The sequence below is a fragment of the Gopherus flavomarginatus genome, chromosome 1 (assembly GCF_025201925.1).
Source record: "Gopherus flavomarginatus isolate rGopFla2 chromosome 1, rGopFla2.mat.asm, whole genome shotgun sequence".
Classification (NCBI taxonomy): domain Eukaryota; kingdom Metazoa; phylum Chordata; order Testudines; family Testudinidae; genus Gopherus; species Gopherus flavomarginatus.
Window position 1 is genome coordinate 91262685 of NC_066617.1, and position 15277 is coordinate 91277961.

The following is a 15277-nucleotide window of genomic DNA, read 5'->3' on the forward strand; positions in this document are numbered from 1 at the left end:
AGTACTGGTGTCTTCCTAATAACCCTGTTATTAGACCCCAGCCCAAGAAAGTGCAAGTCATGTAGGTCCCTCGATTACATGAAAAAGCAATGCCCTAGGAATGGGGGAGGGATGTCCAATTTCACTTCCTGATCTGTTCAGGTTAATGCAGCTAGCTTTGACTCAGAGACTTCAGTAGTGGTAAAGAGAACTTTGGTTAACTTTGTCAGGTCTGACCTCTTGGAGGTAGACAAAGAATTTATCAAAATGGCCAAAGTAACTAACAAAGTGTGCTGGGGTGGGAAGACTCTAGTGCTCAGGTTTCCCTGGTCCCGAGAAATGTGAATCAGAAGAGTCACTTGGTTTCAGGAGAGGAAGTAAACCTGCCAGCTTTAGGACTATTTAACAATGGTGTCTTTAGCCTTCATTGAATTGGAAGGGTAAGTTTTAAGTGGTACTTTGAAAGTGGGGCTTCTTGAGAAGTTACCAGCTGATTTCTTGGCTAGTAATGACATGACATCAATGCCCAAAGCTATTAATATTATGGCCCATAGTAAAAGAGACATTTCTCTGAGTTCCCAGGACTGAGCTCTGAGGAAGGAAAGGCAGCATTTTTCTTCTGCATGGTAAAGTTTAAATGCTGTATTAAGTCAACATTCAGTTGTAGACTTTTGAAAGAACAACCGTAATGTTTTGTTCAGAGTTATGAACATTTCAGAGTTACGAACAACATCTATTCTCGAGGTGTTTGTAACTCTGAGGTTCTACTGTACCGGTCTAGTTATCATGTAGTGATGCTTTCTCTCAATGGAGTTTCTGAAAGAAAACTGATGTAATTAAGTGTCTAGATATAAAAGTATCAAGAATTATTAGCAAACTAGTGAAGATAAATGTGGAGAAGGGTTAACACAATAAAAATGAATATTCTAGGCTCCTCTATAGTCTAAACAACCTACCTGTGTATATTCCTCTTTCTGTGCTGGGACTGGGACATAGGCAGTCTATCCTAGTAGTCAGAGCAGGAGTCAGGTTTGGTGAACAGATCATGGGTCCACGGTGGGGAATGAAGTTGATGATCAGCACCAGAGTCATTTCCGGGTTACCAGAGCTAGGGTCAAGTCAGAGTCAAAGCCAGGAATTGAAGTTGAGAGTCAGTCAGGGTCATATACCAAATGCCAGATCCAAGGGACAAGCCAGAGTCAGATGTCAGAGCCAGGACTGGTAACTGATGGTTGGAAGTAAGGCATAATGGCAGGAACCCAAGGAGAGGCAAGGATCAGGCACAGAGCAGGAGCATGGCGGGAACCAGAAGCAAAGGCAGGAGTCGGGTACAGACCAGGAACAGGGTTCGGTGCAGAATGCAGGACGCATGCACAAGCTGGGTCCAATACAGCAGCAACAGACAATCACCTATTTACTCAGACACCTTCCTATGACTCCTGACTTAAATAGCATGTTGAAGCTGGGTGATCCTTCAATCAGAGTTCCCGTTGATGGTGCCTGGGTTGAGGTGTAGTTCCTGTAGCTCTTCTGCCAATCAGGTTTCAGCAAATATTGGGTGGAGGCCAGGATGTGACAGCTGTCTGGGAACACACAGGCCTAGGTTTGAGACCCAGGACATCACAGCGCACACACATCCTCAGGATGTCAATGGGCTGGTCTTCTCAGTATGCTTCTTGTGAAAGGTTTTTACAGTTTGGGGGCATGGACTTTTTCAGCAGGCTCCCAGGAACACTCTTCAGGCCTGTAACCTTCCCAGTCAATCAAGTACCACAGCTTTCCCCACTTAGTTTTAGAATCAAGGACTTTGTGAACATTATACTCATTGAGGTCCTGAACAGGCACCAGTAGGTGAGGTGGCTGGGTCCTGTGAGGAAAAGGGTTAGCCACATATGGCTTTAAAAAGGGACACATGAAATGCTGAATGGATTCTGAGAGAAAGAGGAAGGAGCACTTCAAAGGTGACAGGGTTGATCTGTCAACAGATTCAGTATGGGCCAAAGAACTGGTGATCAAGATTATGGGATGGTCTGTCAATATGGAGATGTCTTGCTTAGAGCCATACCTTTCTGACCTACAGCAAAGTTGAGGTCTTTCTGTCATCATTGGTCTGCATACCTCTTGTATTCCTGTTTGCTTCCTCCATGTGGGTCTTTAGCTCCCCCTGAATACAATGGATAAGTTGTACCCATTCCGACGTTGCCAGGTTGGGGGAAGTTGTGCACAGTTCAGGATGGAAGCAGGAGTGGAACTCCTAGTTCGCAAAAAATAGGCTTTGTCCCAAAGAGGTGTGTTCGGCATTATTATACGTGAACTTTGCATAGAGTAACAGCAAGGACCAGTCATTCTGATGGTGGTTGATGTAACACTGGAGCTACCGCTCCATGATTTGGTTCATCCTTGCCATCTGGCCATTTGTTTGGGAATGATAAGTTGAAGAGAGGCAAGAGCATACTCCCAATAATCGGAGAGTCTTCTGCCAAAAGTGAGAGATGAACTGAGTACCCTAGTCAGATATAATGTGCTCCAGGAGTTCCAGGAGGCAGATGACTTGGTTTACCCATAGCTAGGCAGTCTCTTCAGGCAAGGTACCTGGGTGTAGGGCACAAAGTGAGCCATCTTTGTGAGGTGGGGAACAATAGTTAAGACTATTGTATAGCTATTGGACTCAGGTAGCTCCATGATGAAGTCTAGCAGGTGCATATATCACAGGATGCTACATATGCCTGTGTTATAGCATGCATTTGGGGCCACCAAAAGAAATGAGAGGCTAGATGCTGGGTTTTGGAACAGCCAAAATGCACCACTAGGGATAATTATGGCATATCTGCAGGGCCACCACATGGGGGCAACCATGGGAAACATATGTGTGTCCCTTCACGAAGGTCAGTCCATCTTGGATATCATGCATTTCCCAGTTGGTGGCTACCTGATCATCAGGGGAAGTCTTCTTGGTAGAGGCTGAGCAGATTATAGCAAACAGATCCGAGTGCAGCATTGTACCAAAGAAGTTATGGGACTTAAGGATGTTGGAGGTCTCTTTGGTGGGTCCCTTCAGGACAGCATAGTGCTCCCCTTTTGGGGATAGGGTGTCTGCTTTGTTGTTCCTAGCACCAGGATGAACAGTTGTTGCTGACTGAGAGGTTTGGTCTTCCATAAATATTCCAAGTTCTTATGGTCCATGTATACTTGGACTGAGTGTTGGGCCTCTTCCAGGTAGCGTCACCGCACCCTGAAGGCAGTCTTGATGGCCAGCAGTTTCTTGTCCAGGATTTCATAATTTTGCTCAATGGGAATGAGGTTTCTGCATCACTTGCTGGGACCCAAGTCTCTGAGAGAGCACTTCTCCAATTGCCAGGTTGAAGGTATCTGCATCCACAATGAAGACTTATGTGGTACCAGGTTGAGCTAGTAAGGGTCAATGGTAAAGTTGTAAGTGCTCAAATACTCTTTGGGCCTCTTGAATCCAACTGAACTGGGTGTTCTTACAGAACGGGTTCAAGGGCCAATTTGCCCTGAGAATTTTGAGATGAACCAGCGGTAGAAATCTGTAAAGCCCTGAAAGCACTGCAGTTTGCAGACGTTCCAGAGTACTGCCCAATTGAGGACCACCTTTACCTTTTCTGGATCCATTTTGATTTCTTCCGGATATAGGATGAATCCCAGGAAGTCAGTAGAAACACTGACAAAGGCTCACTTTTTTCAATTTGGCATACAGTCCATGTTGGCGATGCCCCTCCAGGAAGTTCAAAAATGAATTGTGTGCTGTTTGGGATTGCCTGAAAAAATAAGTATATTATCAAGTCATACTATTATGTATTGATATAGGATGTCCCATAACATGTCATTAATGAAGTGCTAGAATGTAGCAGGGGCATTTGTCAGGTCTTATCTTGATTTTAAGGGAACCTGCATGGTCAGGGCTGTTGTCTCATCCATAAAATTATCACTGGTGTCCAAATCAATGAGGGCTCACTGCATGGGCAGTTGCTGAGGCTGGCCCGGGATCCATAGCCTAACAAGCACTTGGAGTTGTGGCACCTCCTGGTGGCATCCAGTGCGTGTCCCTCCCAGTGCGTGTCCCTCTCAGGACTTGTGTTTGGAACTCATGGTTATACATTACTTTCATGCGCAGATTGGATCAGAACTAGGTAGGCTTGTCGTCCAGATCTTTTGGGTTAGGCTTCAAGTCAGGCAGATGGAGATGAAGTGGCCTAGCTCACCACAATAGTAGCATAGACTGAGGTGTCACCATCTATCTTTTTCTCTTGGGATAAGTTGCCAGTGAGCAGAATCCACCTATATCTGCTTAGCACACTGAACAGAATTTCGTGGTTGTAGTTGACACATGGTTGTGGTTGTGGAACCACCCCCTTCTCTCCTTGCACAGCTCCCACAATTGGTTGTCAAGTTGTATAATCAGCTTCAATAAAGGTATCCAGTCTTGCTGGAGTTTCTACTGGAGCCAGAACGTCCTTGACCTTGTCACTCAGACCCCATCGGAAATGGAATAGCTGGTTACCTCATTCCACTCTGTGTCCTATGTCAGCGGATGAAAGTAAGCCACATAGGCAGCAGCAGTACCCTGCCCCTGCCGGAGAATCCTGAGGATATCCTCAGCCGTGCAGGCACAATGAGATTGTTGAAGACTGTTGACATTGCCTGCCATATGGCATCCCAACCGGTTAGTACTGGGCTGTTGACCTCTAATAGGCGTCATACCCAATCCAGTGCTCCCCCCATTAGCAGGCTGAGTACCAGGCCTACCTTGGCCAGGTCAGAAGAGTACACTTCAAGCTGAAGTAGGAATTGGAGACAATAATGCTTTATAAACCCATAGAACTTCACGCCACGCCCACTGAAATGTTCCAGCAACAGAGTCACAGGTCCCTGCACAAGGAGTGCCACAGCAGTTGCAGTCCAGAGGCCAGCCTGATTCTCTGCGTCAGCTGGGTAAAATGGGCCTGTGTTGCCTGGCAGTCTGTCTGGAGGCAGGCTACCAACTCAGTGTTTTCAGGTTCCCTTTGGGAAGAAAGCCTAACTGATTCCATTCTGCAGGGCCTTCTGCAACAGCAGTCCAACCAAAGTGTTAGGGAATGAGACATAGGTAGTGTATCTTAGTGGTCAGAGCAGGAGTCAGGTCTAGTGGACAGAACAGGCATTCAGGAAGGGAAAAGAAGTCAACTGCTGATTACCAGAGCCAGGGGTCAAGCCAGAGACAGAGACAGAGCCAGGAATCGAAGTTGAGAGTTGGAACCAGGATCAGATAACCAAACAACAAAGTCAAGGGTCAAACCAGAGTCAGAAGTCGGAGCTAGAGGTTAGAACCAGGACTGGTAACTAATGGTTGGAAGCAAGGCATAAAAGGCAGGAACTGGAGGAGAGGCAAGGGCCAGGTGTAGTAACCCTGGCACAGGCACCTGCGGCAGCTGTGATGCAGCAGCACATAATGCTATCCTGGGGAGAGAGATGGTCAATGAGAGGGCAGCTCAATCTGGGTAGGAGTCTCGGAATCCAACCGAAGGAGACAGTTGGAAAAAGCTGTTAGAGAAGGAGGGAAGGAGAACAATCTAGATGCTGAGCTGACTTGAACCAAAGCTGGGGTATGAGCCGAGGTGGTAGGAGAATAAAAGCAGGGGACTGGGAAGTGAGAAGATGGAAAGAAAGTAAATAGGAAAGGTTTCATGTCAGGAGAAGCAGAAAAAAATAGACCTGGGTACGTGAGCAGACACTATTGAAGAAGGGAAGCAGAGGGAAATAAAATCTACAGAGTTGCCAAGAGAATATCAAGGGGAAAAAACTGAAAGGAAATATAATTGGTGAAAAAGCAAATTACTCAAAAAGCTGTGTTAAAATGAAAACAGATCCTGAAAACAGTAAATGAGAAGCTCCTCACAGAGAGAATGACTCTTTGAACATCTATTGAAAGAAAGGTCAAAGGTGCCTAATAGGACAAAGGAGGGCCACTGGTTAAAGAAACTCTGCTTGTGGATAAACTTGTGCAAAGAGGTACGGCCACAGAAACATTGAATCTGAGGAGCACTTCCAGCTGAAGAGAAGCAAAGAATCGGACAGCAAAAGTAGAGCTGGACTCATAACCAAGGGGAGGAAAAGTTCATGCTTCTCTAAAGTGACCTGGTATATTGTTGAGTAACTTCTTTTGTTCTTGTTAATAACAATGTATTTGGTATTAACTGCACAGAGCAAGGAAGAGTAGCCTGTACAAGCTCACAAAGGTTACTGTGTTCGTAACCTATAGTTTATTAATATATGTGGCAAGTACTTGATAATGTTCTATATTATTTAACCTCCTGGTACAACTTTTGGGTTTTCTCTTTAAAGTTCTACAAATTTTAAATAATCCTTTTTGTTTGACTCTGCCTCTTCTTACAGTTACCATAGCCTAGCTGGGTCACTGCACAGCCACAGAGCAGGGTGGGAACCAGAAGCAAAGGTAGGGGTAAGATAGGACCCGAGCAGGAATCAGGAACAATGTTGTGGGCAGAATGCAGACACAAACAGGACCCAATACAGCAGCAACAGAGAATCATCTAGCTGCTCAGACAACTTCCTGTTCCTCCTCCTGGCTTAAGTATCATAGTTGGACCAACAGGCGAAGCTGGGCAATCCTCCAATCAGGGATCCTGTGGGTGATGCCTTGGCTCAGGCTGTAGTCCTAGTAGTTCCTTGGTTCACCAGGTTTCAGTAGACATTGGGTGGAGGCCAGGATGCAGTTGCTGTGTAGGAACTCATAGGCCTGGGTTTGAGACCTAGAGTATCACAATCTTATTTTAGAAAATTAAATAGCATTATTAGAGCCTTCCTGTGGAGCCCTGGTCAACTCTCATGCCTATTGTTTTAAACACTTCAACTCTTATAGAGAAGGGGGAGTTTGGGTTCCCAACCGAAAAAATTACTATTCAACTTTTATGATGTCATAGATGTCAAACTGGTTCCAGCATGTGAATACCCTTACACCCACGTGGGTGGAAACTGAACATGCATTAATACATCTTATTCCGCTTGCTGGTCTCCTCAATTTCTCTTTTGTCCAATGGAGAAAAATAAGGTGACTAGATTGGTGGCTGCACCAAGGGTCTGGGCTGTCCCAGCCATGAGGTACCAAATTCACCCTCACAGTCATGCAAAAGCACCCATTTGGCTCAACTCAGACTTGCAAATTGTGAACAAACCTATAAATTAGAAGAACTGGCTGAGTATGGGTATTATATAAATTTCCCAGATGGTCAATAATGAGGCCTTTGTCCCTTTTCTATAGCTAAAACAAAGTTATGATCTGCCTTCCTAAGTGGACTTGCAGTACTTACAACTAAGACACTTGATAATTTATCCATTTTTTCCAGAGGCCCCAGAACTACTGGGAACTTTAGAAATACTTTATAAACTCCCCAGGTTCATGTCCACCATGTATATTTTGTTAATAAAGAGAAACTCCATTAGTCTGGAGTTCTTGGTGAAAGCATGGGAAGGGGCTTTATCACAGCCCTTAAAAGAATCCCAGGGCCATGGCAAATTACATAATTTTAGAAATGTCTCTGTGGATGTCAATATATTCTTGTTATAACAAAAGATTTTTTCAAAATGAATTGGACGCCATTGAGGTTGTACAAGATAAAGGCCTTATTCTCTGATGATTGTTGGCACTTGAAGACAGAAGAAGGAACCTTGACACATATCCTTTGGGACTGTCCAACAGCCAGGCAAGTGTGGAAAGAAGTGGACACAAGAGTTAAAATAGTGCTCAATTTCAGCAGCCAAACCTCAGCCAAAAGTTATACTCTCGGTTAGTTACCTGCTAAGCTGGATTTAGCTCCACCACAAAGACTTTGGTGTTTGAGGGCTGCAGTGATCACCAAGCATATTCCTCTACAAAAATGGAAGAGTAGGCTTATGCCTAGAATATAGCAGTGGTATTCGGAACTGTCTGAGTTAGCAGCCAAAAGAAAGAATAGCCTATCACATAGAGAGCATCATATAAATTAGAAGAAAATTGGACCCCATTTCTAGATAGATGTGGATAAAAACATGTTGAGATGGCTTAAAGCAGGAGTAGTCAATAGGCGGACCATGAAGCTGATCCAGGGCTGGATTTCCCCCCACCCAGCAGAGGGTGGGCAGCTGGGCTGAGGTGTGGGGCACAGTGTGTCCCTGGGTGGCTGCTCGTACAGCCTCAGCTCCACCAGCTGTAGTGCAGGGATGGAGGGGAGGAGTCGCGATGTTTGCAGGGAGACATCTCCACCCCTCTGTGGGCAGCCTAATGTGTTTCCACTACACCCTGCCCCTCCTATCAGGGAGTGATGATGGGGTGTCACATGCTCACTCTGCAGTCCAATCAGATGGGAGAGCTGATTCAAATTGTTCTTTGCTCTCCCTGGAGACAGTAGGGCTGGCTGGACCACGGTGCTGCTACTTGTGAGCCCCAGGCTCCACCGGGCAACCCGGCGGGTAAGTGCCTGATGGGGTCCCGCAGCATTTTTTTTTGAAACTTTTGGCAAATTGAAAAGTTGTAAAAAATAATTTTTTACGTCAAATAAAACATTTCATTTCACCTGAAATATTTTATTTGGAGCATTTTTTACACTTTAATTTTTTCTAAAATAAACATCTAAACAAAATGCCATTTAAAATTAAAAAACTGAAACATTTCATTTAAAAAAAATTGAAAATTTTTTTAATGTTTTCATTGTTTTTTTTAAAACCAAAATGTTGCAGGAAAATTGACACAAATTTGCAAAATGTTTTAATGTTGCCAAATCTACATTTTTCACCAAAAAAAAAAGTTTTAGTTGAAAAATTTTGCTCAGCTCTACTTACTACTATGAGTAATCCAGGTGACAAAGTCATAGTACTATTCACTATAGAAAATGCTATGCTCAGTAGTAAGTGATTGCAGGATTTAGTCCATAGATTTGCACTTGTCTCTATCAGTTCACTATTTAATTCTTTCATATTTTTTTTAAATTGTTGTATATTGCCTTTTTATTTCTGGAATTGTTTAAAGTTTCCTGTTTACATTCATTTATTTTTTAAAGATTTAAAAAGCTTATCCATTGCTTTGTTTTGAGACATAACATTAGAAGTTTCATAGTCACAATAATATACTAGTTTTATTTTCATTACAGTAAAACAAAGGTGCCCACTGTAGAGAAAGAACATATCTGACTTTATACAGTATGAAATGTTTACTTTGTCACTAATAATCAATTACTACCATCACCCATTAACCAGTTTTCTATTATATCCATTTGTACATTACACAAACCACTTTGTAAATGCACCTAATATACCCATTTGCTATAATCAGAAAAATAGAAGCAACCACACTTTCCTGCAGAGATTTATAGGACTTGTGATTTACAATAAGAAAGTAACAGTGCAACAGCAGTGCAGAGGGGACAGCTCTAAAAAAATTAACTACATAAATATATCCAGTTGAAGTGCTTCATAAACGAATATTCACTGCACTAAAATGAACTTCATTCTGGTAAAAATAGTGTTGTTACAGAGAAATATGTATCACTTTTTAATAAGTGATGCTTATCATTTAAATTCAACCAATTGTCTCACATTTTTCTTGCTAAGCAGGCTATTCAATTACAATACCAAAAGTAATTGTACAAATGTATTTTAACTTTGGCCAACATAGTAGTAATTAAATAAAAGTTAATTGTGCCGTGGCCACTATGGCATCACAGAACTTTGATAAATTGTGTGGCTATGTAAACTGTTGTTTATTGCCATAACAATTTTTAAATAAATTTTAAATAGAGTTAAATTGTTATAATTTGACAGGAATATTACAATTCCTAGTATGGAGAATATCACATGTAATATAAATAAAGTGGCCTGGGCCCTGGAAAATAGAGATGTACTAGCAATAGAATCTCAAGTAAGTTTACCTTTCTTGCCTTTCATTTAAAGAATTTCCATTAATCTGGGTCTGCTTCTTTTCTTCCAGTACAGCACATTTAATGATTAGTTCAAGTTTTAGGTCAATAGTGTTTCAATTCATTCTGCTGTGTCTAGTGTAGCGTATAGCACTGGCAGCAGATTGTGTGCTGCACTTTTTCTTATTCGAAAAATGTCAAATGTCATAAATGCTTGCGATAATGCACTTCTCACTTACAACATGATGAAACTTAACATCAAAAGCCCTGTTACATACTGCATGACATATGACTAAAGATGAAAGTTGACTCCTTTCAGCTAGATATGACCAGTATCCTAATTTTACTCAACTAAGTCCAGATACCTTGAAAGTACTACTGCTATTACCTAACCTGCTCCATAAGTTTTACACCTCCTCTGTGTTGATGACCTCTCATCAAAAGATTCACTTTCTTCATTTTATAGACTCATTACCATGGCATGGTTAATTTCTTCTGCAAGTGACAGTAGTAACTACGGGTGAGAGTGTGGGGGGAAGTTGTGGCTTTTTCCATATAACTACAAACACACAATAGCTTCTCTGTCATTAACAACTGGATCACATATTTAAAAAGCATTCAAAGAGGAAAAGATAACATAAAGGAAATGTGAGAGTGACTACACCATTGTGCAAAGCAATCCACCCAATAAATGCATAAATTCTGCACCAATGCTAGCAATAGATCCGAAACAAGTACCCTACTGACACACTGAAAGCATGGAATTCAAAATTACTATGTTATTATAATGAATGGCTGTGACTTTAAACACTGACACATTGTACTTGTTAGCAAGAGTGAACAATTTATGGTTATTATGAAGAATAGAGGCATGAGGATGAGGGAGGTGATGATGGTGATGAGGAGGAGGAGGTTAACATCCCTAGCAGCGGCTGGGGAATCATGTCCCTACCTCAGTAAGCTGGATAGGGGAATAGCTCCAGATCCACTGCCCAGGATCCCTCCTTTCCTCCCCGACAGGAGTTTTTCCACGAGAGCCACATTCCCAGTGCGAGCAGCTTCCAGCAGTTCCTGGTCCTTCCCCATGGTCAGTAACCAAACACTCCCTCCCTCCTCGCAAAATACTATAGATATAGCTAAACCCCTTCAAAAAATTCCCTCCTTCGATCAAATAATCTCCTCCTTGCCTGAAAGCCCTGCCTCAAATCTGGGCAGCGAGGAGAGCCCTGCAGCCCCTACAGAGCAGCAGCAAGAGGGAGCAGGAGAATCACCTCCTAGTTACACTAGCTCAATTCAGGGTGGAGTGTGGCAGGAAAGCGGGAGGGGGGATTAGGGGAGAGGAAATTAGGCCAATAAAAGACCTTGCCACACACACACCAGATCCCAGCCTGCAGGGGGGCTGGCTCAGCCTCAGAGCCTGCGGGGGGCGGGGGGAAGAGACGAGATAATGACCAGCAGGGAGGGACGAGGCGCAGCCCTGGCCAGCCAGGCCCGTTGCTGGGGAGACTCAGAGCTCTCTCTCTGAGTGGCTGGCTGGGTTTGGTCCCACCCTCTCCCCGGATGCTAGTCCCAGCGCCTCGTCTTGCTGCTACCGCTACTAGCGATGCGCTGGGGATTGTGTCCCCTCAGCACCTCGGCGCGGCCCGCCCCGCCCAGCAACAAGAGCGGGAGCTCCTCGCGCTCCACCGCGCGGCGGGACCGCTACCGGCTGCTGAAGACAAGGCGCTGCGCGTGCAAAGGGGGCGGGGTAGGCAGTGGCTCTGTGTGGAGACCGCTACCGGGCGTGATAGAAGCAGGTGTTCCCGCTGCAGCTCAGGCAGGGGAAGGGGCGGTGGTTCTTGCTATGGCCTCGGGATAAGTGCAGCTGGGTGAGTCTGGAGCTTGGGGGGCGGGGAGCGAGGTGCTGCTGAGGCACAGGGCAGGGATCAGAGGGCAGCGTGACACCCCCCAGTGGTGGGGCGGGGCTGCCTCGCTTGTGTGGGGAGAGGGAGAGAGCGAGGGGCTCGGGACTGCGAAGGGCACCGACGGGAAGGAGCGCGTGAGTTGGGGTGGCAACATCCAGCTCCCTGCCAGACAGCGTGGGGGAGGGGTCGGTGGGATTCAGACATGAGCGCATGGGGGGGAGGGGACACTATAGCTACGAACCACACAGCAGATTGGGGTGGGGGGTAAATAATGGCAAAACTCCCACTGACTTCGTTGGGGTCAAGATTTCTCTCACGGAGGCAGCAGGGGTCCACTGAGTTTGTCTCACGTTTGTCAAAGGAGGGGGAACGCTGGTGGAACGGGCCCCCTTTAGACTTGATCTTCCCCTGTCCTGGTGCTAGTGGATCTGACACTGAGTGGTTTTAATGGGAGGCTTCTTCCATCATGATGATGATTTTTCTCCTGCCTTGGCAGCTAGGGTAATTTTTCTCCACAACTCCAGTGGGTTTTATGAGTTACATAGAAAATTTGCTCTCTTGCCCAAATCATTAGCTCATCCTTGTCTAATGCACTCTTTGATACTGTTTATGTATGAAAAGCCAATTAATAGCCTTTTTCCTCCCCAACTGATTTAGTAGATTACCTTTACTATTTATTTCTGTAACAACGGGGGTGTTACAGGCAAATAAGACAACACCCCTTAGAAGTCCTGCCTCATTGAAGGCAATGGCAAAACACCCATTAACAATGGGTGCAGGATCAAGTCTTAAACTAAGCCCTGATCCAGTAAACTCATGTGAGTAAATTTATGCATGTCAGTGTTTGCAGGATCAAGGCCTTAGTTAACAACCAAAAATAATGTATCATAGCCTCTAATGATAGAACAAGAGGCAATGGGCTTAAACTGCAGCAAGACAGATTTAGGTTGGACAATAGGAAAAAGTTCCTAACTGTCAGGGTGGTTGAACACTGGAATAGACTGCCTAGGGAGGTTGTGGAATCTCCATCTCTGGAGATATTTAAGAGTAGGTTAGATAAATGTCTGTCAGGGATGGTCTAGAGTGTATTTGGTCCTGCCGTGAGGGCAGGGGACTGGACTCGATGACCTCTCGAGGTCCCTTCCAGTCCTAGAGTCTATGAATCCATAGTAGGCAAGAGATTAAGCTAGGGAGGGAGGCCATATTAAATACTCCTGGCCTTATCCAGCTTCTGTTAAAGTCAAAGGAAATTTACCTGTTGACTTCAAAAGGAGTTGGATTAAGTCCTTGGTGGGGAATACTGCTCTTTTAGGAAGCCGTGTTTTTCCCCATATATAGTAACTCATATAACTGTTTTATTTCATATGTTTTAGTTAATTACATTGGAACTTTTAAAAAATGAATTTAAGTTAATATATTTGCTTAACTCTCCAGTAACCGTAAAAATATACCATTTGGAATCGCAGCCCACCCATAACGCTGCAAAAATAGCTGTTCACAGCATATTTAAACAAATACAATCCAGTTTCTATCCGGACCATGAATCCTACATATTTTACATTTTTTAGGATTTGAAATGATGAGTGATGTTTTCCCCCAGAATAGTAGCAGAACACTTAATAGGACATCTAATTATTAGGTGTGGAGACTCTATAGTTCTTGCCTTCCTGACTGAATACATACCATTGTTTAATATAAACGACATACAGTTTAGGACCTGACTTTGCAAGCCTTTACTCATGTCAGTGTTTCTATTAAAGTTTATTTTTGTATAAATAAACAAATACATGAATTAAGCTTTACAGTTTGAGCCCTTAGTCACAACTGGTCTGGGTCACATTTGAACCATCAATCTAAAGCAGAGCTAATAAAATGCAGAGCTTATTACCGAACACCTAAGTCCTCCAGTTCCAACAATGAAAGTAATTATAAACGGAGTAACCCCCATATTTCAGCATCTAAATCTAGGCTTGTTGTCCATTACATGGCTGGCCAAATGTAGCCTTTAGTTCCATCAGATAATGGGATTGCATCTATCTGAGTGGCTAATGTGGCACATGATGTGTATGAAGGTACTGAAAATAAAGGCTGTGACCATGCAATAAACTCTGCACTGGCAGGCTCTTCCATCTGTGCTGAGCTCTCTTGAAGTCAATGGGTTCCACACTGGCTCAGAGGTCTGTCTGTGTGGTGCTCATTGCAACATCAGGGCCAAAATGTGCATGTTTGCAGATAAGATTGGAAACAGAGCAAATACTAAGGAACAAGCAGTTTTTAAGAATTTGGATTGTTTAGGTGATTGAACCAGCAGATGGCAAATATGACTCAGTGTAAACAAATGTTACATAATTAGTCCTTAGATTTTATTTTCCCCAGACTATGTGCTAAGTGAAAATACCATCCATGAGACTGATCAGGAAAAAAAGAGAGGACAAGTGTGGAAATATCAGTGGTCCAAATTGTCCCCTCATTGACACTGGCAAATTCAGTGTGGTGCCTTGGATGTAATTGAGTTCAGAATGTGCCCCATTAAATCCATCAGCCCAGTGTCCAGCAGCACTAAAAAATCCAAACAGAGCATTAGGTTGTGTTAGCAGATATAATATAAAATAATTATTCTAAAAATTAGAAAGCAAAGTTGATAAGGAATTTGGGCCAAATTATGTAATGGAAGTGATTCTCATAACAAATCTTTTGGTGGCCTTAGACTGTGGCTATCAACTCTCACTGGTGGCCGCACTGACAATTTTCCCTAAAATACTTAATTAACTTTAGGAAAAAGAACGAAATACACACATCCAGATTTATATTTGTAGGGGGTTTTGGCAGACTCAGTAATCAAAATAATGCTGCCCCCACTTCAGGAGTGATATTTGTATATTTGTTAATATCACAGCATACTTAGTAGCTACGTGGGAGGCTATGATAAGTGATATTAATAAACATACAAGTATCACTTTTCACAGATAGCTAGTAAGTCTACTGTGAAAAGTGATACTTGCATGTTTGTTAATATCACCTTTCTCAGCAAGCCCCAGGACCCATTAAGCCCTGGATGCGGGGGCTGAAGGAGGAGGCAACCAGGGCCAGAGGCAATGGTGAGATGGATGCAGGGCTGGGGGAGGCAGCTGGGGCCCAGGGCAATGTGAGGGATGGATGCGGGGATGGGTGGAGGGTTCTGAGGGGGGCAGTCAGGGGGCGAGAAGTGGGAGGGGGTGGATGGGGGCAGGGGCCAGGCTGCTGGGGGAGGCACAGCATTCCCTACCTGGCCCTCTATACCATTTTGCAACCCCAATATGGCCCACCCCTGGGCCAGAGCCAGGGCCTGGTGTCTGCTTCCATGCAGCCTGGGCCGGGACTCAGTGCCTGCGGCCAGAGCCTGGAGCTGGGGACAGGAACTTTGTGGCCAGAGCCAGGGATCAGAACCCACTGCCACTCAGCGGGTCAGTGCCCAAGGCTAGTGCCTGCTCCTGCACAGCCAGAGTC

The 15277-nt window shown here is 44.3% G+C and overlaps 1 protein-coding gene and 1 long non-coding RNA gene across 10 annotated transcripts in view; one reads left to right on the forward strand and one right to left on the reverse strand.

Annotated features, from left to right (window-relative positions):
* Nucleotides 1-11306, reverse strand: part of ANKS1B (ankyrin repeat and sterile alpha motif domain containing 1B) — a 746271-nt gene extending 734965 nt beyond the window's left edge. For 2 of the 9 annotated variants that reach the window (XM_050934381.1, XM_050934317.1), the window contains exon 1: nucleotides 10840-11269. In XM_050934381.1, the coding sequence (XP_050790338.1) occupies nucleotides 10840-10973 (134 nt within the window). In that variant the 5' untranslated portion in view covers nucleotides 10974-11269. Of the gene's footprint in view, nucleotides 1-10839 lie in introns of all 9 variants that reach the window. The other 7 variants (XM_050934337.1, XM_050934310.1, XM_050934354.1 and 4 more) reach the window with 6 other exon arrangements.
* Nucleotides 11307-11658: 352 nt separating this feature from the next.
* LOC127042720 (uncharacterized) overlaps nucleotides 11659-15277 on the forward strand; it is a 54266-nt gene continuing 50647 nt past the window's right edge. The window contains exon 1 of the long non-coding RNA XR_007772022.1: nucleotides 11659-11755. This is a non-coding gene — a long non-coding RNA (uncharacterized LOC127042720). The remainder of the gene's footprint in view (nucleotides 11756-15277) is intronic.